General features: G+C 47.8%; 1 protein-coding gene and 1 long non-coding RNA gene across 2 annotated transcripts; one reads left to right on the top strand and one right to left on the bottom strand.

The window, feature by feature from the left end:
* Nucleotides 1–4,440: 4,440 nt before the first annotated feature.
* On the top strand, nucleotides 4,441–21,024 carry GSG1 (germ cell associated 1). Its single transcript, XM_040968239.1, has 6 exons — nucleotides 4,441–4,683; nucleotides 15,485–15,803; nucleotides 17,034–17,204; nucleotides 17,736–17,888; nucleotides 18,456–18,567; nucleotides 20,619–21,024. The coding sequence occupies exons 1-6, from the start codon at nucleotides 4,636–4,638 to the stop codon at nucleotides 20,959–20,961; spliced, it is 1,146 nt and encodes a 381-aa protein (XP_040824173.1). The 5' UTR covers nucleotides 4,441–4,635; the 3' UTR covers nucleotides 20,962–21,024.
* LOC121147399 lies at nucleotides 17,841–18,589 on the bottom strand. The gene is made up of 3 exons (XR_005882378.1): nucleotides 18,492–18,589; nucleotides 18,054–18,132; nucleotides 17,841–17,923 (listed from the first exon to the last, which is right to left on the bottom strand). It is a non-coding gene; the product is annotated as an uncharacterized LOC121147399 (long non-coding RNA).
* Nucleotides 21,025–23,661: the final 2,637 nt, after the last annotated feature.

The following is a 23,661-nucleotide window of genomic DNA, read 5'->3' as shown; positions in this document are numbered from 1 at the left end:
TAAACAGAGAGAATAAGTTCATTGTGGTGCTTTATATCCCTGCATAGTTTTTTCAGTAAAAACATCTTCCATGAACCTTTTTAAGACCTTTGAAGTCATGAGATCACATGAAGGCTTTTATTCCCAATCCAGCCCATGCAGCCACTTTTTGCCTTTCGTCATTCCACACTTTGACGTCACTTCCCAAATGAGGACTCTGACTCACAAAACCACTAATCCATTTCCTCATGTGCCCAGTTCCAGAGCACACCTGAAACAGTTTCCAAACAGCTTCACACAGATACCAAAGATGAAGAGCGTACATCTGCTAATGAGTTCAGAAGCTGATCCAATTTACCTACACTCAACTCGCCCCAGGCTGACCCTGGGCAAACACTGTATTCCTGAGTTGTTTTGCTTTCCTCCTTCACTGTGGCTACAAGTATACACTTGAAATACAATTTAGTTCACTTGTCTGCTTACTTTCAGTTTTAGGGTTCTCCCCCCCACCTTATTTGTTTAAAGTTTTTTTTTTTTTTTGAGAGAGAGAGAGAAAGAGAGAGAGAGAGAGAGAGAAAAGTAGGGCTCCTGTCTGTTGACCCACTCCCCAAATGCACCACCAGCTGGCAGGGCCAGAACCAGATGCCAGATGCCAGGAACTCAATTCATGTCTCCCATAAGGGAGGTGAGGACTTGGTTACTTCAGCCATCACCAACTGCTTCCCAGGGTCTTAACAGACAGGGAGCAGGAGACAGAAGCTGAGTCCAGGAACTCCAATGTGGGATGTAGGTGTCTTAACTACTAGGCTACAGCTCTGTTCCCCTTCCTTTATATTTGAATATGTAAAACATGAACATGCTTCCACAAGTCGCAACTATACCAAAAATGTCCTCAGAGAAGCGTTACTCCTCAGGAATCACTTCCATTCTCTCCTTCCAGTAACTGTTTTCTGGATAATTCTCCCTGTACTTCTTTTGGCAGTGGTACGCATACATAGACACTCACATGACTTGTGCAAGTTTTGTTTCCCTTTCTTACACAAAAGATAAGGTATTGTGAATCCTCTTCTGAACTTAGAATTTTTCAGACTTAATTTTTCCAGTTAGTATTTTCTAGATATAATTCGATGTTCATTCACATAAATCTCCCTGGTTTGGGTTCATTTTCTATAGCTGCACAGTGCTCCAGAATGAGTATATAAGGTATTTAATTCAACCAGTTCCCTATACTTGGACGTTCAGGTAGTTTCCACTGTTTTATGACCATAAATAACGTTACAACAAACAAGTCTGGGCAATATATTTTCATATTGTTGCAAGTACATCTTCCAAGTAGATTATTGTAAACAGATTTCTGGGTCAAAGGCAGAAGGCATGGGGTTGTGTTAGATGTCACCCTTACATCTCCCTAAGGAGACCAGCCCCATTAATGGTGTGCTGTCAAGCTTCTCAACTGTGCCAGCCTGGTGGGTGAGAAGTGGCATCTCATCACTGTTTTCATTTGCCTTACATTTGTTGACTGACTTGAATGTCTTTTTCATCTAATTAGAGCTATTTGCATGTCTCTTTTTGCAAATCAACTATTCCTGAACTTCATCCAATTATCTATACAATTTGGATCCTTTTTCCACTTTTTAAAATCAGTTCTTTATGTAAGAATACTTCCAAAATTTTGCAGAAGATAGAATTCAAAGATCAGTTCATTTTGCTACAAAAAATTTTTAAATCCATGTCGTTTTCTCAAAACATGCATTTCAATGAACTTTTAAAACTCTCCTCTTAGGCAGAAACATCAGATTTTTATCTATAATATGCACTACAAGCATTCTCTTCCAATATACAATCTGTTTTTGGTGACTTCTTCCTCATGTAAAACTCTGGGGTGTTTTAAGTATAGTCAAGTCCGTCCATCTTATCAAGAATTCGGATTTCTTGGTCACTGTTACAAAACCTTTCTGTATAGCCAACTTGTAAAGCAATGTGTCCATGCTTCCCTCTAGTGTGTGCATACTTTCCTATTTGAAGCTTAGCCTTCTATAGGACATGGGGAAACAAGCACAGTTTCTGTTTCTCTGAATTGCTATTCACTTCATAACAACACTATTTGTTAAAATGCTCGTGTTTGCTCTAAAGATCACAGTACCTTTGTCAGAGCCTGTGTTTGTTTCTCAACGTTCTGTTCTATTCCTTTAGCCAGGTACCTTGCAGGCTAGGGAGAATACTTCAGCACCTAGCGGATTTAATGTCATGTTAGCACTCTTCCCTTGTAGGGTTTCCTACTTACCCTTGTGCATTTTATCCCAGTATGAAAATTTTGACAATTTGTACACTTAAAGACACTAACCTTATGGATTTATCTGAAACGCACACAGAGAGACAGAGAATCAGACAGATGTGGAAAAACCACCTACCTAGAGGGCCAGCACAGTGTTGTAGCCAGCCAAGCCTCTTTCTATAGCCCCAGCATCCTATACAAGCCCTGGTTCGTGCCCCAGCTGCTCTGCTTCCCATCCAGCTCCCTGCTTGTGACCTGGGAAAGCAGTGAAGGATGGCCCAAAGCCTTGGGACCCTGCACTCACATGAGAGACCCAGAGGAAGCTTCTCGCTCCTAGCATTGTACCAGCCCAGCTCCAGTCATTATGGCTATTTGGGGAGTAAACCAGTAGATGGAATATCCGTCTGTCTCTCTTTTCTTTATAACTGTATAGATCTTTTCAATAAAGATAAACAAATTTTTAAAAAGTAAAAGCTCCTTTCCACTGACTGCCCAAGTCCCTTCAACATAAGCAGTGCACCAAGCCCAAGCCAACAGCCAGGAACTCAGGTAGGATTTCCTGCGTACAGTCTGCAGAAACTCAACTCTGAATCATCACTGATGCATCCCAAGGCCTGCAGGAGCAGGAAAGCTATAGTCAGGAGTGAGAGCCAGGCATCAAATCCAGGAATACAGGCTCACATCTTAACCACTAGGCTAACTGTTAACGTCAGATTTGTCTTGGTCTTTTAGAATGCTCTTTGGCATTTGAATCAGGGTTACATTATATTTTTCAATGAACTTAGGGAGAATTGACATCTTAGTCAAGTGGACCACACCAAGAAGTACTCATGTTACTCTTTCTGTTCAAGCTATTCCCAGGTCTAACAATCTCTCCTGGCCTCTCACTGAGGCATCCTAGGACACTGGGTCAAATAATCATTATTAAGCAAGTTGCATTAGACACATCAGAAATGCAGAAGTTGGCATTACATTAGACACTGTGGACGTGCAGAAGCAAGCTCTGTCCTCAAGCAATCTAGAATTTCATGATAGAAGCACACTCACACCATGCAGCTAGGAGGAAATAAAGAACGCAGGAGGGAGACGATGGGAATAAGATACTGCGTGAGACTGCTGTTACAACCCTGAAGGAAATGTGACATGTAGCTAGAGCAGCAAAAGGAAAATGGAATCCCAGCAAGCCAAGGATCAGAGGTGAAGTGAGAGCAATGGAACAGCTGGAGCAGAAGGCCTAGGTGTGTGGCTAGAGGACTGCGGAAGCCAACAGCCCCCTCCCTGCAAGCCTCAGAGACTCAGCCTTCTGTGTAAGCAGTCACAAATCCCACTCCACATTCATTCAAATCACCTTCAAGAATGCCTACCAGGATTTCAGACACCCGTCTTCTAGAACGGTACAATCTCTACTGCATTGCCTTTCCAGAGAACCTTCTGTATTGTGCTAGCCCCATTATAGTTACTGCCACAGCTGGCCCTTAAGCCAATATGATGGGACAGCTGAGGCAACAATTATATTTAAACCTTTTTAAATGAGTTTTTTTAAGCTAAAAAGATGGAAGATTGTGAGATCACCTCTGCTGGTTCATTCACTCTAGACCTCTCGTGTGGATGGCAGGAACCCAGCTACTTTCATCAGCTGGCTCCCAGAATGGTAGCATGGACAGCAAGCTGGAACCTGAACCAAGAACTCCAATAAGGAATGTGGCATCTCAACCACTAGTACAACCACTGTGCCAAATGCCTATTAAGCTTGAATTTTAAAACGGAAACAATGTAATACATACTTCCATGGAAGCCAACCATGTACCCCGGAGAAGACTACGTTTTAGTTTAGCTATAGTGTTGTGTCTCACATTGCTGTGTCCTGCAGCATGTGTGTAGATACTACTTGGTAAGATGCAGCTACTGGGGAATTGTAAATTACCTAGGTGGCTCTAGAGTAGAGCCTGACAACTCAGTGTGGTCTGGTCTGCATCAGGTGTGAGTCACCCCAGACCTGCAGAATTCACATTTAACTCACTCCCCAAGTGATTCCCACACACAGTGAGAGAGGCACGGATAGAAGGCCTGGGAAGGGCCCAGACCATAGGTGGAGCAAAGCCTGCTCCAGGTGGGGGTTGAGTGGGGGTGGGGACAGGAGGCAGGAGAGTAGCAAGGAGAACCTTGCTGCTGGCCACTGTGACATCATAGAGAGAGTCCACGGGTCACCCAACCACACCCAAACAGGTTTCCCACCTGAAGGACATCTTTCCCATCCTCTCCAGCCCACCCACCCATACCACCATATCCCTCTGCTGGCAAGAGGGGACTTGGCTCATCCTCAGATCAACACTCACTCCACGCAGCTAAGATCCAGCCAAAAAGCGAAAGAACAACAGTGGATGACCAGTCCCCCTCAACTGACTAAAAATGTTTGTCTCACCCAGAAGGTAGGTAGACTGAACAAGGTAGGTGGACTGTTTTTGAGATCTTGTCTGATACAGGTTATACTAATTCATCAATTTAACCTACTGCTCACAGTAGGGCGCTTGGGAACATACACTACAGGACTATACGAAATGGAATGAAAATTTGTCACTGCAGCCCAGTGTTTAATGGGTGAATCTGGCATGCTCATACCTTGGCCTCTTGCTCTTTTGTCTCCCATTAAAACTCTTATTTCTTTTTCCATTTCCTCTTTCTTCCCAATGCTGCCGACAGCCCTTCAGTTCTTCTTTCTCCCTTCCATCTGTCTGGTTTCAGTTGCCAAAAATCCAGTCCTAGGGCCAACGCCCAGTGAGGACGGGCAGGACAGAGATGCAGATAGCCTGAAAGGACAGACATTAAGTTCTGTGCCTGACAACAGAAAGAGAAAACCCCTCCACACAGCCCCCCAGGTCCTGCTGGAAGCCAGCTCAGATCTGGAACCCCAGGAGAGGCCTTCATAGCCTCGGGTCTCAACGATCCTTCCAGACACAGGAAGGCTCTCTGGACAAGCAGACATCTTGGCTTGTCCTTGGATTTGGATCAAACATCCAGAAAGTTCCAGGGAGCCACTGAACAAGAAAGCGGTGTTGTGTTCCCAAAGCTCTCACCTTTCTCAGGGAGAAAAATGAAGTTTCAGACTCAGGAAAGCTAGGAAACTGAAACACACAGGGTTGAGAAAAGCGAGGCTGTGGGACACTTAGGAGTTAGAGCTGCCAGGACACTGGGCATCAAGGGCCACAACAGTGGGCCCTGAAGACCCAGAACTGAGGTAGCTGGGCTCTGACCAAGGCCAACGCAACCAGGCCCTAAGCAACAAAGCCCTCTGAGACGACGCAGGCAAAGCCAGCGGTGGCTGAAGGTGCATTTTATCGTTTTCTACCTTTGCTTTCCTAAGCAAGACAGGGACTATGGGAGAGTGTTTGCTGACAGGCACCCGAAAAGTGTACAGTAGGAAAACAGTTCATCTCTTTTCATAGCCAGGACCGCCACCTGGGACTTTGGTGAAAGGGGATGGGAGTGTTATGCGTACTGAAGCCGGCCTTGTGGCCTGGGCCCTCCACCTGAAGCGGCGCCTCAGCCTCACCTTCCAGGAACCTGTGTGTGAAGGATGTGGCACGCCTTCCCCTCTTCACAGGGAACGGGGACAAAGCCAACCCTTGCCCTTATTTTTATCCCTAAGGGCACATTTATGCCTCGGGGAAGTCGTGGGTGGAGAAGTGACGCTGCGAGGCCCGCGGGCGTGGAGCCCCACAAAAGGGGCAAAGGTGCGCGTCCTTTTCCTCATGAGAGGCGCCAGGGGCCTGCACGTTTCGGGGAGAGGAAGAAGGGAGGGAAAACATGTGTAGGACATCACGGCCAACCCCCTCACCGGCGCCCCCTGGGCTCCCGTGCCCCTAGGGCCCCGTCCCAGTTCTCGGTGAACGCGAGGAACCCCAGGTGCGGAGACGCCCGGCCACGCCCGCTCCCGAGGTTCCGCGCGCGCGCGCGCGCAGCCGCCTCCGGGGCGGGGCCTCGCGGCATAATTTAGACCACACCCCCGCGCGGTGCCCTAGCAACGCGCGCCCGCTGCTAGGCAACCGGGGAGCGTAGTAAACCACGGGCGGGCAATGACTCACGGCGGGAGAGGAGGGCAGCTGGCCCGGCACGGGGAGGGCGAGGGCAGGAAAGGGAGGGACGGAGGGGCCGCGCAAGGAAATGGGAATGGGAAGGCCGAGCCACGCCTGCCGGCGGCCGCACCCTAAGCACCGCTCCATCACCACCACGCCACAGCCCACACCCTGTCCCGGGTCCCCAAGAGCCCCCCAGGTCCCCGCGCGTGAGCGATTGCTCCACAGGAAGTGTAGATGTGACACCCTCTGTATTCACCGCAGCTGTGGTGCATGGACAGCAGGCGGCTTCCCCTCCTGGAAGTGACTGCCTCAGCTGAAGCGTGCCCGCCGCTATCAGAAAGGCGAGAAGCAGGCCTGGAGATGCCCCCTCAACCCTGAACAGACGTGTTCCCGGCCTCGGGAAGACTGGGGTCGTTTTCACTGTTGGGAATGCTTGAGGCTCTGTGAGCCCCAAACAGGGACGAAGTCTCCTAATTAATCTCACAGCCATGACCCATGCCGTTGTAGGCACGCTGACCTCCCAGCAAAGTCATCTTAGTGGCAAACACTCTGCCACGAAATAAAAAAAAAATATCCCGGGTGAGGACATTTCTTTACTCATCACCCCCGAGGTGATCTCGAGTGTCAAGCTCTGAAGTAAACGTTGTGATTAGAGCAGTAAAATCTCAGAACATCCCTCACCCCTGGGGTCACGAGGTTCTGTGACACCCAGCCTGAGAAAGGACATCACGTTTCCGAACTGTCACTGGCCCTCCAGTGATCTGTTTGTTCCCTGGGCTTTGCCGAACTACAATTAATCCTTGTGCATGAGCTCACTGCTGTGCTCTGGGCTTTGCCTGCTGAAAAGCAGGAATGTTTCCACAGGTGGGAGGATATGTACTGGCAGGGAACCGAGTAAAACGCTGAGTGCATCTGTGTGGAAAGACATGGGGTGTGTCCGGAGTCGTGGACCGCTTGGTGGCTTCCTGCTGCTGTTATGCATGTGAATCGGGAGGAACCATACCTGCTTTAGCAACCGGGGCTGTCTGGACACTGCCTCCTTCATATCTTTGCCTGCATGTTCCCTAACTCTACCCATAAGGCTTTGTGTGGCAAACCTCCTTCATTCATTGGGGGCATTAAGCGAGGACTAAGCTCGGAGGCTCGACCATGAGCAAAATGCAGCTGTTACTCTATCAGGCAATGTAAGGTCACATGAGCTTGGTAACACACAAGCACGCTGTGTGAGGAGTTTCATGAGACAGGTGCCTGCTGGGACAGGAATCAAGGACGCAGACAGTAGGGCTACATTCCACTCCAGGCTTCTCGCTACTGAGTAACAGGAATTGATGAGACATGGATCAGAAATTTCTCAGAGAAACCACTACCAGGGAGGGGCGGTGAAACTTCAGAGGATGACATGCAAAAAATAAAATGACAACCAAACGCTGGGTCCCTTCACCTCAGGCTCTGGCATTGAGGAAATGTCTTCTTGCACCACCTATCCAAGCCCAGTGCCACCCATCATTCCCATCCCCTCGCCTTGACAAAGCAGTGCACTGAATTCCTACCCACCACGGGCTGGAGAGTGTCCAAGACCATCGTTTTTGTTTTACACCTGCCTAGTAATGTTCCTTTTTTAACAGTACGGGGGCTAGTCACCGAGAACCTCAGTAAATCCTGTCGGTCACATCTCTTGGCTTTGTGACGTCACACACGGGGTGGTTGCATGCAGGTCGCCATGGAAGTCATCCTGTTAAACACTACGTTGGCATGTGGAATCTTTGGGTCTGGACTGAGTCACCAGCTTCGGAACCCAGCCCAATTACATTCATGTTGCATTGATTGGCAATTACTTTTTCTAAGAGAGGAAGGAGAAGAAGAAGAAGAAAATATATGCCCAAATTACAATGAGAGGAAGTGAGTGGGTTGCTGGACTCTGAGTTTTGTGGCTGGGCAGAGAAACCCATGTTTTGTCAAAAAGAGGAAATTAGACATTGCGGCTCAAAAGTTCTTGGGAGAAGGGGGAAACTCAAGATGGGGTGTATCCAGCAGCCCAGCAAGCCCACACCCAAAATACAGCTTCTTAAGGGTTGCTCCGTGGAGGCCTAAAATCATATGTTTCTAAAGATTTTCTTGAAGAGATAAATGAATAAAGTTATAAGAAAGAAATTAGGCAACCAGGTCTCAGAAGGGCCCCAAGTAAGCAGGCGACCACGAAGCCGAAGTTTCATTCCATTCACTCTGAATCCATCCCTGGGCTGCTCCTGTAACACAGATAGGACTCTAACCACTCCTCTCCCCTTTTCCCTGGAGAAGGCGAACTTGAGGCTATTAAGGCACAAGGGGTGCGGTTTATGAGCAGAGGCAATAAAAAGCAAAGAGCCAGGACTGCCAACAGTGACTCAAGCGGGATGTGAGAAGTGCCTGCAAGTATTTGAAGGGTGTAAGAAGGATACCATTCAGTAAAGAAAAATGCACATACAACTCATCCGGGAAGCATTGGCCAGCTGTATGTTCCGATGGGGTGCGGGTGTGTTTCCTGTGGAAAGTCTCTGAGGGTATTTGGAGTCACTAAGAAGTGGAGTTGGCCACACAAAAATGTGCTACCGGAAGCAATCCCCCAAGAAGTGCCCCCAGGGAGTGACTGGGTGTCCCCGGAGTTCACTGTGAGCCCTGAATTCCATGAGACTGACACATGGGGTTCCTGCATGAGTGAGCAATGAGGCCAGAGGAGGGAAAAAAAAAAGGGCAGTCCTGCAGGGAGGAGCTGCCACCTCCACCCACATCTCACTGCCTGCCGGGTGGGAGGAAGCAGGAAGAGAGAAGGAAGTGTGAGGGGACAGCACCACCCAGCGTTGTCCTGGCACTGCGGAGTCAAGAAACCCAGAGCCAGTTCAACTGTAAAAGTGAGCACCCAATCCCTGCTGGTTTGGGTGAGACAGAAAATGTGCCTGGATAGCTCTCCATGTGTATCCACTTTGCCTGTTCACGTCAGTCTGAGACTGTATTGAGGGGCGAAAACAAGATCCAGAGAGAGTCATTTGGCCAATCCAGAACAAATTCAGACAGTGAAGTTACAGGAAACCTGACTTGGCTCTCCGAAACTAGATGCACAAACACAGTAAAGGAAAAACATGACTTTGTGACTTACCTGGAAGAGAAGGGGGAAGGCAGAGCAGAATTCAGAGGCCTTCAAAGCAAAAAGACAAGTTTCTATGACACACAGTGTCACTGTCCATTAATTTCCAAGATATCTACTAAGAACTTTATAACATTACCAACTCTCAGGACTTGTATGGAATCTCAAAGTGGGGACCAGAAAAGTATATATTCTCCCATCTTCCAGAGAGCGTTGTGTTGAATGGAACTCACCGAGGACTTTGCTTTAAAATGAAGGCAAGGCCATGGGAGAAACTATAGTCAAGGCCAACAATCCCGATGGAATATAGAAAGAGCTGAGAAAGAAGTACAGTGTGACCAGGACAAAGAGGAAGAAACTCTCTCTCTCTCTCTCTCTCTCGGGGAGGAAAACAACCTTCTCAAAGGCAGTTCACACTAGTGTTGATGAGCAGCCCAGGCAGGAGGGATGCAAGGCACTGAAGGCTAAAGGAAGCGCCTCAATCAAGGCGTGGCAGGTCAAGTCCACAGAGCGTTTAGAGAATCGCCTCCCAAATCTGCCCACCAAGTACTGTGTGCAATTTTGAAGGCAGAAAGAACAACTTGTACGTCTAAGGTATGGCAGCAAAACAATGTGTTGACTTGCTGGATTCCTTTTTAAGATTTTAGAAACTCTATAAATTAAAAAAAAAAAAATTCCTTCCCTAATAGTAGTATACTAAAGTAGTAGTATACAAGTCATAGCAGCACTGAACCCTGGCTGGTATTTATTCCCAGCACCCCATGACTCTGTCCTTCAGCACTCCGTGTAGAAAGTGGTACTCTCCATGATCTTTACCAGTTAGGGTTAGCTAGAAGGCATAGAAATCACCCATGTCACCAGGAAGCTCATTCATCTCATTGTGCGCCTGAGAACATTGCAGAAAATAGAGCTGCTTCAAAGGGACACAGAACCCAATTCAACAGAATTTTCACAGTATCATTGACCTTGCAATATTTTCTGTGTCTGCTGCAAAACAAAACTGAATCCATTCCACCGCTTACCTAGGGAATGACGGCTAGAAACAAGCTAACCCATCACCTACCCCTGAGACAGGCTCTTCTACCAGTCAGTGCAGGTCCCTGCTTCTTTGTGCTTAATTCCACATCCCCATTGGCAGGCTCTCCAGTGTAATCTCCCAGAACAGCTGGCCTGTGATTACATTGTCAATTATTAAATGCCCATGTGCCCTGAAAGGCAGCATTTAATCATGAGGCAATCCAAAATATATGAGCTAGAAGGGGAGGGCTGGGAAGGAGAGGGAGGGAGGGTGGGCTGGCAGCTCTCATTCTCACCACATTCAACCAAAGGGACTTGGAGCACGGATGGCAGCCTTTGGTCCTCCCAGACAAACCGCAAGACACTGACCATGGCCAAGGTAACCAACTTCCTCCTCCTCTTGCCCAAAAGATACTTTCCACAGCTCATGTGGTTCCTTTAAGGAGGTGTGCCTGCCTCTCCGGTTCATTGTCCTTACGAACCTATGCTGATGCTGAATTTTTTTCTAATAAGATATGCTGGTGGAGGAGTGTGCAGAGAAATCTTCAATACCTTAGTGAGGAGTAACTAATCTTTGTGTCCTAACTAGTTCTGCACCTCAACTGTTGACATATGCCTTGCTAGAGTTATAAGCCAGTTTAGACTATCCTTAAAATCTGCCAAGTTCAGCAAAATTATGCTTCAGCACTATGAACTGCCAAATACTAAAATGAAAATAGACACAAGACAGCTGAATAGTACCCTATAGCCATTTGAAGGTATATAGAAGTGAGTCGTATATAAACTAAAATTGAAATGTCAATGAAGTAGTCACAGGATGTGGTTAAGAACTTGCATTTTTTTAACATATTGGTTACTCAATACCATGTCAAATAATTCCATAGTGTTGTAAATTGCTGCTCATGTTATATTGTGGCTTTTAATTTATCGGGATGATATTCTGCCAGCTCTGCCTTCAGACCAGAGATGGTCTCCCCAAGAAACCATTGAATTTATCTGGACAATAAGATGCTGGACTCTATGCTTGGTATATGTTTGCAATGAAAGAATCTTGACTGAATTTGAATGTAATACTGCAACAAGGTGGAGGAATCCACCACGGGGGACGGGTACAGGAAGGGGTTGGGGGAATCCCAGAGCCTATGAAACTGTCACATAATGCAATGTAATTAATAAATTAAAAAAAGAGATATGCTGATGGAATTATTCTGGACGTATTGATGCCCATGCACTCTTGGGTGGTCTGAGCCCCCTGGGTGTTGAATAAGCCACTCCTTTCCTTTTCACCTTGGCGAGGGGTTTGTCTCCTATGCAGACGGAGACTTTTTGATGGCTTCAGAAAACCATTGCAAAATGAGGTTTGTTCTTCCATTCGAGAGATACCTGGATCCTAACAAGAAAGGACAAGTTTTGGAGGGAGGAATAACATATGTAACAAACAGCATTGTGCTCTAGGAGTAGATTGTCTTCTTGATAAGGTTTTAGAGTGAGACTATCATCAATGACCGATTTGGTGATTCGTAACTATGGGTTCCTTTGTGTCTGTCCTTGTTGGACATTCCTTCTGGAAGGAGCTTCTGTAGACTCCAGTCTGAGCTCTTTCTCATCTTTTGCTTTTTCTCAGATCTCCTCTTCCTCGTTAGGTGTCACCATGCTGCTACAAAGCAAATGTCCCTCCACATTGGAATAACTCAGAGAGGAACTTGTGATTATATGTAACTTGGAATGGATGGTAAAGAGAGTTTAAATCTAACAGGGCATGATTTCCAAACTGATTTCCAAACCAAACAAGATTGAAAATGGCTCCTGACAGTGAACCCTGTCAGAATATTCAAAACTGCCTAAATCCTTAGTCCAGTCATTACTCATTAGTAAAGATTCATTACCTGAATATGAGATTAAACCAACACAGTAACAGACAATGACTATAATCAATGATTTTCATAAAGATCATTTCTTGGGGCCAGCATTGTAGCATAGCAGGGAAAGATGCCACCTGCAGTGCTAACTCCCAGATGAGTGCTAGTTCAAGCCCCAGCTGCTCCACTTCTAATCCAGCTCCCTGCCAATGGCCTGGTAAAGCAGCAGAGGATGGCTTGACTGCTTGGGCCCCTGCACTCAACATGAACTTTTTATCTCTCCATCTGTCTGTGTAGCTCTGCTTTTCACATAAACAAATCATCTTAAAAAACAGAACAAACTTTCCTTCCTCCAGTTACTATGTTTTTTTTTTCTTGTCCTTAGCCAAAGTCAGTCCAAGGACTGACAATTCTTTGTGGAACTGATTTGTTGGGCGTGTTTAAAAAAATGAAATCTAGTTGATTGTGTAACAGAAGCCATTTGAATAAATGTTTGTCTGTTTCACATATATTTCTTATTGCTATTAATACATACTTTGTCAAATGTACCGTCTGGGTTCCTGCTAATTCTGAAGCACAGACTGTTGCATCACTAAGATAATATTCTCTGTTAAATGCAAAAGCTGGTAAGCTGAGAGTGATGACAGAAGCAGATTTATGGGCCTGTCAACTTAGCTATGGTTTTACTTAACATCTCTCAAGCTAAGCAGATTTAGGGCTGATCTACTCTGATACGAGTAGATCCCCCAGAAAGCTCTAGATGGTTTACTTTAAGAAGAGCCTGTCATTAATTACGCGTGGGCTGCTCTGTGCTAAGTGTGCACCCAGCAGCACAGTCTGCTCCTAACCCAGTGTGAGGCATGTCAGATTGCTTTATGATTCCAAAACGAATTAATTTATCCAGGCCCGCACTCAGACCCTTATGTCATCTCCCTCTTTTCTTAGGCTCTGGTTTTATAAAAATAAGCAGGGGCTCTTTCTACTGTCACACAGTATGTCTCCATCATAAGTCAGGCATGGTCCTTGTCTCAAGAACTTGGCTCTGGGAACCTCCCTGTGTCCCCATGGTCACAACCACGCAGCCACCTCCCCTTTGAGATTCTGTAGCCTGGGTGACAGTGGGCAGAAGATGGCTTGGATGTTACCTCCCTCAGAACCCATAAATGCCACCATCTCTCCAGAAATCACACAGACAAAGAAGTCCTATCCTCTAGTTCATTTCCCAGATAGCCACGACAGTGAGGGATAGAGCCAGGTCTCCCACTAGAGCGGCAAGGCCCTCATCCGTGAGCCATCTCCTGCTGCCTCCAAGGGTACTCATTAGTAGGAAACTGGAATTCAAACTAGAAACAGACTGGAACCCAAACCCGGGACTCTGCAGTGGGATGCAGGTTTCCTAAGCAGGATCCTAACCACTGCACCTAACACCGCCCACCCTAACTCCAACAGCTTCCACGGTTCACTGCCTCTTTAACCCTTGAGGTCCCAAAGCTCCCATGTGCTCCCGGGCATGTAGGTAACTGCTGAGACATCTTCCCCATTCCTCCTCCAAGGTGAACACCTAAGGTAAAGAAAGTCTCCCGCTACAACTCACTGCTAGTCCCAGTCATGCGGACCTCAGCAAGCCTGTGCTGCTGATTTTCAGAGAAAACAAAGCCTAAAAGAGTAACCATAAAGAGCAATTGAAATGTTCCCAATTCTTTCTCTAAACCCTCTCTATATCAGCCTCCATGGTTTAATCCCACTTTGAGCTTACTGTTACCTGATGCTCCCTCAGCTCATCCAAGTTTAATCACAAGTTTAGTATCGAGTGTCCAGTGTGCAAGTAGCTGTGGCACAGACTAAACACAATTGTTGCCTAATGGCACTTTGAAATCTTAGAGAGAGAGAATAAAAAATGACTGTGCAGGAGACAAAAGCCAAGAGCCCTCAAAACCCTTCTAAGTCACACTTCTGGTAGCAGGTGTCACTTAGTGCATCTTACTAAATAGCAGAGGGAACTTGGGTTGTATCTCAGAGAGAAGGACAGCATTGGATAAAGACCAGCCTCACTCTCTCCTGCTCAAGCCCTGGGCTCCCAGGGCACCAGCTATGGGGAAATCTGGGGTCCTTGAGGCTTTTCTACAAAGGTACCTGTGTATTCTCCTGGGCTTTGCTGGCTGGGGGCCCCACATGTGGATTGTTACCTTTGATGGCAGAATTGGAAGATTCAGATATGTATCTGGTTCTGACTTCCACATTACCTCATCCTAACAGGGCCCTTCAATAGGTTAATGGGAAATGGGATTAAAAGGTAGGAGTTGGATAGGTGTTTGGCAGAGTCATGGGGACACCACTCAGATGTCTGTATCTACATCAGAGTGCCTGGATTCAAGCCCCAGCTGCTCTCCAGATTCTAGATTCTAATTAATATGCATCCTGAGAGGCAGCAAGTGGAGACCCATATTGGCGCTGGTTCTAATCCCGGCTGTTCCACTTCCCATCTAGCTTCCTGCTTGTGGCCTGGAAAGCAGTGGAGGGTGGCCCAAAGCCTTGGGACCCTGTGACTTGAAAAAAAGCTCCTGGCTCCTGGCTTTGGGTCAGCTCAGCCAGTTGGGGAGTAGGATAGTGGATGGAGGATCTTTCTCTCTGTAGATCTGACTTTCCAATAAAAAATAATAAATCTAAAACAAATAAGCAAACAAGCAAATACAGTGCCAAAAATTTTTGAAGCCCAGGCATAACTTTTTCAAGAAAAGTTTCAAAGACTCTTCCCAGGCATGCATGTCAACAATTTTTGTACCAAAGTAAACTCTGCATTTCATTTCCATGAACCTTTGAAAGTACTCTTATCATTTGTCCTATCTGCTGGGTCCCTCTTCCCCAGCCTCTGTGTCTTGCTGTGTACCACAACCAGCCCAGTGCCTGTATCTGCTCAGGGAAAGCCACCATCCTCTGTGGAAACCATACAAGTTGTGAATAAGGTGTTCACGAATCATCACCTGCAGGGGCTGGCTCCAGGCTATTCCCAAAGCCGAGCTCCTGCACAGAGCTGTCAGACTGCTCTGAGAGACTGGCTGGGTTTTATGGGTGTTGGGGAGGAGCCGTCAGCAAAGCGCCCCCTGCTGTGTGCCTAAGGAAGCTCACCTCCCCGTATCCCGCTTTGTGTTTGTTACAGATGGAACTCCCGAAGGGCTGCTCTGGCCAACGGACATGCCTATCTGCCGTCCTCGGCCTGCTATCACTCAGCCTCTCCACAACATCCCTGCTCAGCAGCTACTGGTTTGTGGGCACACAGAAGGTGCCCAAGCCCGTGTGCGGGAAAAGTCTGGCAACCAAATGCTTTGACATGCCGGTGCCCCTGGATGCCGGCATCGCCAACGCATCATCCCAGGAGGTGGTGCAATACAGCTGGGAGGCTGGGGATGACCGCTTCACCTTCCTTACCTTCCGGAGTGGCATGTGGCTATCCTGTGAGGAAATCATGGAAGAACCAGGTAGTCCCCTTACCCCATCTACCCAGGTGGTTTTCAGAGTGGGGACTAGGGAGCTGCTTATGCGGGCAAGCAAACCAGTCAGGACAGCATGGGGCAGAGATGGATGTGGGAGTACAGTGCACTCCCCCAACCCGGAACCTTCCGTCTCTGTATTACATCCCATTTCCTTGGGTTTCCACTTTTCCTAAGGTCAAAAGCCCTGGCTCGGTACCTCTCTCTCTCTCTCTCTCTAGCAGCCTAATTGGCTTAAAATAGCAAGTTTGTAATGCTTGGCTTTGCCACTAGCTCTTCCACGTGTCAGAATTTCCAGTTTTGTAAGCTAGAACTGATGTCTAAAACAGAACAAGGAGGACAGAGTATTGTAGCAAAAGCCCCAGCTCTGTCCAACTATGACGTGCCATGCACAACTCCACTCTGCAGGTTTTAGCTTTTGCAGTCGGGAGCAAAAAGGATCTTAGAAGGTCACCTCTCAAGTCTTCCTCCATCTCTCCTCCAAAAAGGGTTTTCTCATTCTTGGAATTATTGTTAGAATTATTTTAAAAAGTGGGTCTCTGAAGCCCCCAAGGAACACCCTCAGGAAAGCCGATGAAAAACCTTCCCAGGTCCCTTGCCACCTGGTGGAGCCAGCAGGCAGGCACAGTGTGCGTGTGTTAACAAGGCAGAATCCTCAGATGGACAGGCGGGGCTGGAGGATACTGCCTTCCTGCTCTGAACAAAAGTTGTGTTGCGGCCTGGGAAGAGAGCACCTGGTGGTGAAGTTTCTCTAAATGCCGTGCAATTTGAGAACTGCTACTTCTCCTGATTGGGCTTAAGGGAAACAGAGATGGAGAGGGAATGAAAATGCAGCTGCACTTGCATTTACATTTATTATTGAGCCACTTAAGCCTGCTCCACTCCAGACCTGGAAGCACTTTAGAACCAGTTGATACCGTGAGCCCCGGGATAACAACCCCTTCCTGACATGCCCGTGGGAGCATTCATTCACACAGACCCACACAGACCACAGAGCGGTCTTCACAGCCAGATGTGGAGGAAAAAGAAGCTGATGTTAGAGGAGTGTAGCCTGTGCCCATGAGCCTTGCATGCATTCCTCCCTGCTTGCACAAAGAGACATATTCTGTGCACCTGCTTCGGAGGCAGCCCCGGTATGAGGGGGCAGAGAAGGCTTCTTGTTCCCCCATCTGCCCAACGTGGCAGCACCTCCACAAAGTTGCCCATTGTACGTTTCAGGGGAGAGGTGCCGAAGTTTCCTTGAACTCACACCACCAACCGAGAGAGGTGAGAAAGGACTACTGGAATTTGCCGCGTTGCAAGGCCCATGTCACTCCGCTCTCCGATTTGGAGGGAAGCGGTTGATGGAGAAGCCCTTCCTACCCCACCTTCCCTTGGGGCTCCTGGCAAGTATGTGTTTGTTCACTTACCCTTGAGTGGGGCCTCTCTGGATCTTCCCTGCGCTGTGATCTGCTTTTCTCTTCTTCTGAGTCCTGAGGGAGTGTTGCCCATTCCTCCTCCAGCTGACTTCCAGGCACATGCAGACACGCAACGGGGATGGCAGGAAGGAAGAAAATTTACAAGAAGAAAACCATCAACATCTACCCAATCCTACTTTTGTTGCCACATAGCTGTGGACAACAGACTTTTCCTCTCTTCCCCCTCCCCCCGTAAAGTAATAGGGAGGGAGAGAAGAGGAAAGGAGACAACACTGACTGTCCCCAGATGCCATAAGGAACAAGAGAGACAAGATGATGGCTTGGCAAGGATTTTTGGGTTCCTTTTCAGACCTCCCCAATCACATGCCCAACCCATGCTCCCTTTTCTTCCCTCTTGGCGGACACTGTCGGGCTCTTGACTTCTGGGGGGTCTCAAATGCTCACACTCTGTCCAGTGTTTCACTGCCACTGAGGTCCCATTCCTTCCTCTGGTTTCTGATAGAGATCCTCTGGTTATCCCTGGGAGCCCAGATCACCTACATCGGCCTTCAGTTCGTCAGCTTCCTCCTGCTTCTAACTGACTTGCTCCTGCCTGAGAACCCAGGCTGCGGACTCAAGCTGAGCGCCTTTGCTGCCATCTCCTCCGTCTTGTCGGGTGAGTGGCTTCCCAGGTTTGAGTCTCCCAGTAGCCTGGAGGAGGAGAAGAATCCAAAAACATAAAACACAACACAACACAACACAACTGGTGGAGGGTGTTGCTTTACAGACATCTGGGAAACGTTGTACATAAGATCATTCTGGGCTTTATAACACAACTCACCTCAGCGTTCCGGTATTGGCAAGCTTTCTCCATTTCTGTCATTTGGTTGTGACACATTTCCAACTGTTCAAACTTCTTTCTGCTGAACAAAGTGAGAGATGTATAAAAGGAAGATGGACAGGTGGGAAGGATCAAAGGGAACCACAGCTCTTGGTGCAGCACTGATTTCAAGGCCTTCATAGTTCTCAGCCTGGTTTGGGACAACCCATAGTAAAGATGGGTATTCAACGAGATGCCCCACGAACCCTTAGTCTCCCTTGAAGTATAGGGGTACAAGAGGAATGGACGCCACCAAACAGGTTGCACCTGGGGAAAACTCAAAGACCCTCACTCTAAAGTCATGACAAAGGAGGTGGCAATGACAGCCCTTCTCCAAGGGCTACCTGCCTCTTCCCTTTGTAGGCCTTCTGGGGATGGTTGCCCACATGCTGTACTCACAAGTCTTCCAAGCAACTGCCAACCTGGGTCCAGAAGACTGGAGACCACATGACTGGAATTACGGGTGGGCCTTCTAGTAAGTGCTTCCCATTTATTTCAAATCTTTTCAGTTCCTTCCCCAGTCAACCTGCAACAGAATTCCTGGCCTTGGAAAGATGTTTGCTCCTATGTCCTTCACCCTTCATCCCAGCAGCCCAGCAGCCACATCTAAGGCTGGACCCCTGTCACATGCCCATCCCTTCCCCACCTGCTGAAAGGTGCAGAGAGAATTCCTCTGGTTGGCTTCATGAGGCTGTTTTCTCCAATTCGGGGGCTTACCAGCTGTGGCAATTGGCCTTGAGCAACGAGACTGATTTTGTATGGTTTATGGAAATGATGCTATATAATTTTTTATTTGATATATTGGAGAGCAGAGGATGGAGAATTAGCTTTGAGAGTTGGATGAGTTCTATTAATGAGTCAGTCATCAGTTGAATTCTCATCTATCCATTCTAAACTCCCTGAAGCTAAGAACAACTTCCTGCTCCAATCTCCATTCTTATCCTACCAAACTGTATTAGACTTCCTTCAACAACTGAGATGTTAGTCACTTTAGATTTCTCTTAAACAGAAGCAGGAATGTGGCAAACAAGCATTCAAGCCAAACTCCCTTTGTTTAAAAGCTTCCTACTTTCTCCCTTGAGGAACACTCACAAGGTTGCCAACTTGACCATGCATTAACTGGGCCAAGTCAGTGCTAGGCAGGATGAAAACCTGGATCCTATCCCCTTCCTCCATAGTATATTTATTTTGTTTTTGATTGTAAAGTCAGATAGAAAGGAGAAGAGACAAAGATGATCCTCTGTCCAATGATTCACTCCCCAACTGTCTGCAATGGCCAGAGCCTCCCCGACCCAAAGCCAGGAGCCCCTTCCGGGTCTCCCATTTGGGTGCAATCCAAAGGATTTGGGCTGTCCTCGACTGCTTTCCCAGGCCACCAGCAGGGAGTTGAATGGAAAGCAGGGCTGCCAGTGTTAGAACTGGTGCCTACATGGGATCCCAATGCATGCCAGGTGAGGACCCTAGCTGCCAGGCTACCATGCTGGGCCCGACTCGAGTCTTTAATCCACTCTATCAAGCACCACTCCAGCTGCACTCATTTTCCAAGCCCACTGTTTTTTCATCCTTTGTCTTCAAGCTATCTTTAGCACCAAAATTTGTACCAGAAGTATTCCAGCCTGGATCTACTTGGTCAGCAGCAGATAAAAACACATTGTTCCCTCCGCATTGGCCTGGCTTAACCATCACTCTTGGCTTCCTGAAATCCTTCCCTAACCTCACAAAATTTCCTGTTTCCTGAGCTTCCCAGAAACATGGAGAGATTTAGGGCTTGGGGTTTCCAAGTTTTTAGGAATGTGTTTGATACAGTTCCCTGGTGTCTTTTTTGCCTTTCTTGAATCCACCCAGTTCCTCTCTATCTACAGCTTCTCCTCCTCCATCCCTCACGAACTCCCCTCAGCCAAGAACCACATTCTCATAAGTAAATTCCACTGTGTAAGCCACAGCACGTCCCCTTTGTAGCAAACGCTTTCCTGAACTGAGGCTCCCCTCTGGGGATCTTGAGACCTGGCAGTTCAAAACAAAGGAAGATGGGAGAGGGATGGTGCTCCCACTGGCCATCTTTGGGAAGTTTTTGGCAGTATTAGGGTAAGAGAGGAATGGAGAAGAGGGAAAAGGCAGGAAGTGCATTAGGCTGCCCTTGTACATGGCTGAACTGCAGGAATGTAGAATTTTGGAGATTTTTACATGGGTACTTGCAGTTTGGGAAATGCACACACACACACATGCACACACAATAGTACAGCAGGTAGAAAAGGGCACAAGGATGGTATGTTACCAATTCAGTGGAAATAAATCCACTTCACTTTCCACGCCTTAAGTTCTGCATCAGTTGCCATCTTCCTAAACATTCAGAACATCCCCCCAAATGCAACCAACTAGGTACTCTTGCCCACAATGTACCTGAAACGTGAGAAAAGGCAGCATACCCAGATCCCTGAATTGTCATGAAGTTCTGCCTCGTCCATTAAGTATGAGGTGATTATGGCAGCTTTCTTTGTTACCGTCACAATTTGTTTTTGTCCCTAGCACAGCCTGGGTTTCCTTCACCTGCTGCATGGCATCAGCCGTCACCACCTTCAATACCTACACCAGGATGGTGTTGGAGTTCAAGTGCAGGCACAGTAAGAGCTTCAAAGAAAACCCGGGCTGCCTACCGGACCACCACCGGTGTTTCCTTCAGCAGCTGTCATGTGCAGCCCACCCAGGAGGGCTCTTGCCCAGCTACCACCAGTACCCCAACCAGCCTCTGCGCTCGGTCTCTGAAGGAGTTGACTTCTACTCAGCGCTACAGAACAAGGGGTTTCAACAAGGCACCAGCAAGGAGCTAAAAGAAGTGATTGGGGGCGCAGTAGAGGAGGCTCAGTGTTAGGTGCTAGGTGGGTTTGGAGAGCTGGCTGAGCCCTAGCTTCCATGTATCTTAACATCTGCTTAAGCCACACTTTTGTCTCTGGAGCATGATTTTTAGAGGCTAAGACCACCAGGGGGTCTTTATGTCCAAGTCCAAGGGTGCGCCTGAGTGCCACTGTTCCCTTTCCATCCACGGTTCTGTCTAGTTCTCCCCCAATATCACATGTACCCGAAATTCCCTTCTTTCCTGTCCTGACAGCTTGGGTGCCAGGCTCTGCTCTAAGCCCTGGTGATGAGAAAGAGCAGTAAACACAACTCCTTTCCATAAGAGTCGTACTCATCTGGGAACTGGAGAGAGGTGTGCGATGCAGCAGTGGCTCGTGGCTCCGCTTGCCATGATGCACTTCAACTCTTCCGGAAGTCACATGCTGGCAATGAAAGCACTGCTGACTGCTCTGGGGTATGGGACAGACGTCCCCCACTTGCCTGTCAACAGTGTCCCGTGTCCACATAGCAGGCACCAGCAGGAGTGTTATTAAACAGGACCCTAGAAACCATGCTGAAAAGAGCGTAACATGAGAAGGGTCTTCCAGCCTTGCCACAGGATCAAGTTCACTGCCAGAATACTCTGCCATGTATTCAGATGGGATTGTGGCTCTCATGGAAGGATCACACAGGATTCCTCTCTGGATTCCTACCTTCTCTTGGCTTTTGAGAAAATTTACCCTGCTCTTTTCCCCCATTTAGAAGACCAACCACCCACTTTCCCTTTCTCTCTTCCATAAAGAAAAAAAAAAACAATAACAAAAACTAACAAGATACCCCTGATGGCTAAGAAGAATGAGACCGGCACCCGAGTACATTCTGGGACTGTTTATTTGTTCTGTAACAGTTCACATTTTCAGTAGTGCTTCCTGACAACACACCAGCTGGCTCTTCTTCCATACACACAATGAGGTGAGCAGTTCACATTCATAGGACTGTTAGGATCGCCATGCCACAGGGAGGGAGGAGGGGGCTATTAGAGCTGGGCATCTGGGATGGAAGGAAAGAGGAGAGGCTGGCAGCTGGGGAAAGACTCTTGATTCGCCAACATCATCATCATTTCTAAGTCATGGGCACACTGCTGTGGTCGGCAACTCTGCACTGTGGAGAGAGAGGCGTGTGTGCTGATTCAGACCTTTTTAGGGGGTGGCTACCTGCAAGGAGCAGAATGTCTTGGGACACATTGACAAGAGACCAGCACCTGCATCAGAGTCATGTAAAGTTCTTCAATCCCCAGTCACCCATTACCCCATTCCCCTTCCCATGTTTAACGAGGGGAAAAGTCAAACTTGCCATAGAGTTTATGTGACATTCACTGATTGGCTCACCATGAGGAATTTGGTGACATTGCATTTTTCCCCCTAGAGGGGGTCACAGCTGTTTCTGGGACTACTTTGCCCCAAACAGTGGCCTCCAAACAGGTCCCCAAGAAACAGGTCCTCAGGCAAGCCACAGGACCACCACCCAGCCAACCACCTGTGAGGCTTTAGAACTCTGCACTAAGCCAAAACAGACCCTAGGCCTTCTCATCAAGCAGACGCAAACCCTAGGAAAAAACAATCTGGGAGTCATCCCCTCACTAGGGTCTCCTGTTTCCCAAAAGTCAGCTTGAAATCCACACATATCTTCTCAAAGATTGAAGCCAAGTTTGCTTTCGAGGTGTCTTAAGGTGACTTAAGATGACAACCCCTGTCAAGCGTAACCTGCAGGCTGGAATGACACGTCAGCTTGGACCTTTCATGACAAACCTCCTGGGACGTCCTAACACCACTGACTGGCACTTCACAGATATCCTGGAATCTATCAGCACAAGCTACAGAGCTAAGCCCAAGTAAAGAGTGCCAGATTTGCATTCAGGGATGTCAGATCAAAATTATGCAAAAAAGCAGTTCTCCACCAGCTATGCTGGGATCTTCGGCTATATAACCAGTGGCCTACAAGTACAGAAAGCTTACTAGAAAGAACGCATTTGTATAGAAGGGGTAATGAATGTGAGAGGCAATTCCATACAACGTAACCCCTTACAAAAGTAACTTTACCCAGGAATTTCTTCAAAATAGAATGCCTCAAGGGCTCTAGAAGAGGGGAAGCCTGGAGCTGGGAGCGGGGGATGGCTCTGCATGCTGGACTGAAAAGTCCTAGTTCAGAGACGGATCCCTGAATAAGAGGAAGCCAAGCCAGCGGCGGCAGGCAGGACACCCTACAGCACAGGAAGCAGGCAGGCTGTGCTCGCGGGCCTCGTTGCCTCCTGACCGCTGGCTGGCCTCGAAGCTGAAGACAGCATGCACACACCTGTGTGTGTGAGGTCACTGCGTGGAGACAGTCGGGACTGGCAGGACTGTTAAAACCACATACAACACAACACAGGGACATGGTCGGTGAGCGGGGGAAGGGGCTCAAACTGCTGTTCTTGCTCCCTCTGGGATGGAGACAAGATGATTCTGAGGGTCACCACATAAAGAAGGAAAGGATCAGGAAACAGGATGCTTCAGGAAGAGGTGCAAAAGCTGCAGTACTTCCCTCATACCTCTTAACTGTTGTCAACAACTGGGAAATACGGTTAGAAAAATTACTATGGGAAGCAAGTGGGGAAAGAAGGCGAGACATCATGAGGGTCATTCCCACTCAGCCAGGTCACTGGGGGTCTCAAGAAGACAAACCACACACATTCCAGAGG

Source organism: Ochotona curzoniae, unplaced genomic scaffold (genome assembly GCF_017591425.1).
Source record: "Ochotona curzoniae isolate NIBS_2020 unplaced genomic scaffold, NIBS_Ocur_1.0 contig_1482, whole genome shotgun sequence".
In the NCBI taxonomy this organism is placed as follows: domain Eukaryota; kingdom Metazoa; phylum Chordata; class Mammalia; order Lagomorpha; family Ochotonidae; genus Ochotona; species Ochotona curzoniae.
This window is presented reverse-complemented; position numbering and strand designations above follow the sequence as displayed.

Coding starts and splice junctions, on each gene's coding strand:
- GSG1 (XM_040968239.1), top strand. CDS start 4,636: ATGACCAGTCCCCCTCAACTGACTAAAAATGTTTGTCTCACCCAGAAG. Junction 4,684..15,484: donor ATGTTTGTCTCACCCAGAAG/GTAGGTAGACTG, acceptor TGTTTGTTACAG/ATGGAACTCCCGAAGGGCTG. Junction 17,889..18,455: donor CATCTCCTCCGTCTTGTCGG/GTGAGTGGCTTC, acceptor TTCCCTTTGTAG/GCCTTCTGGGGATGGTTGCC.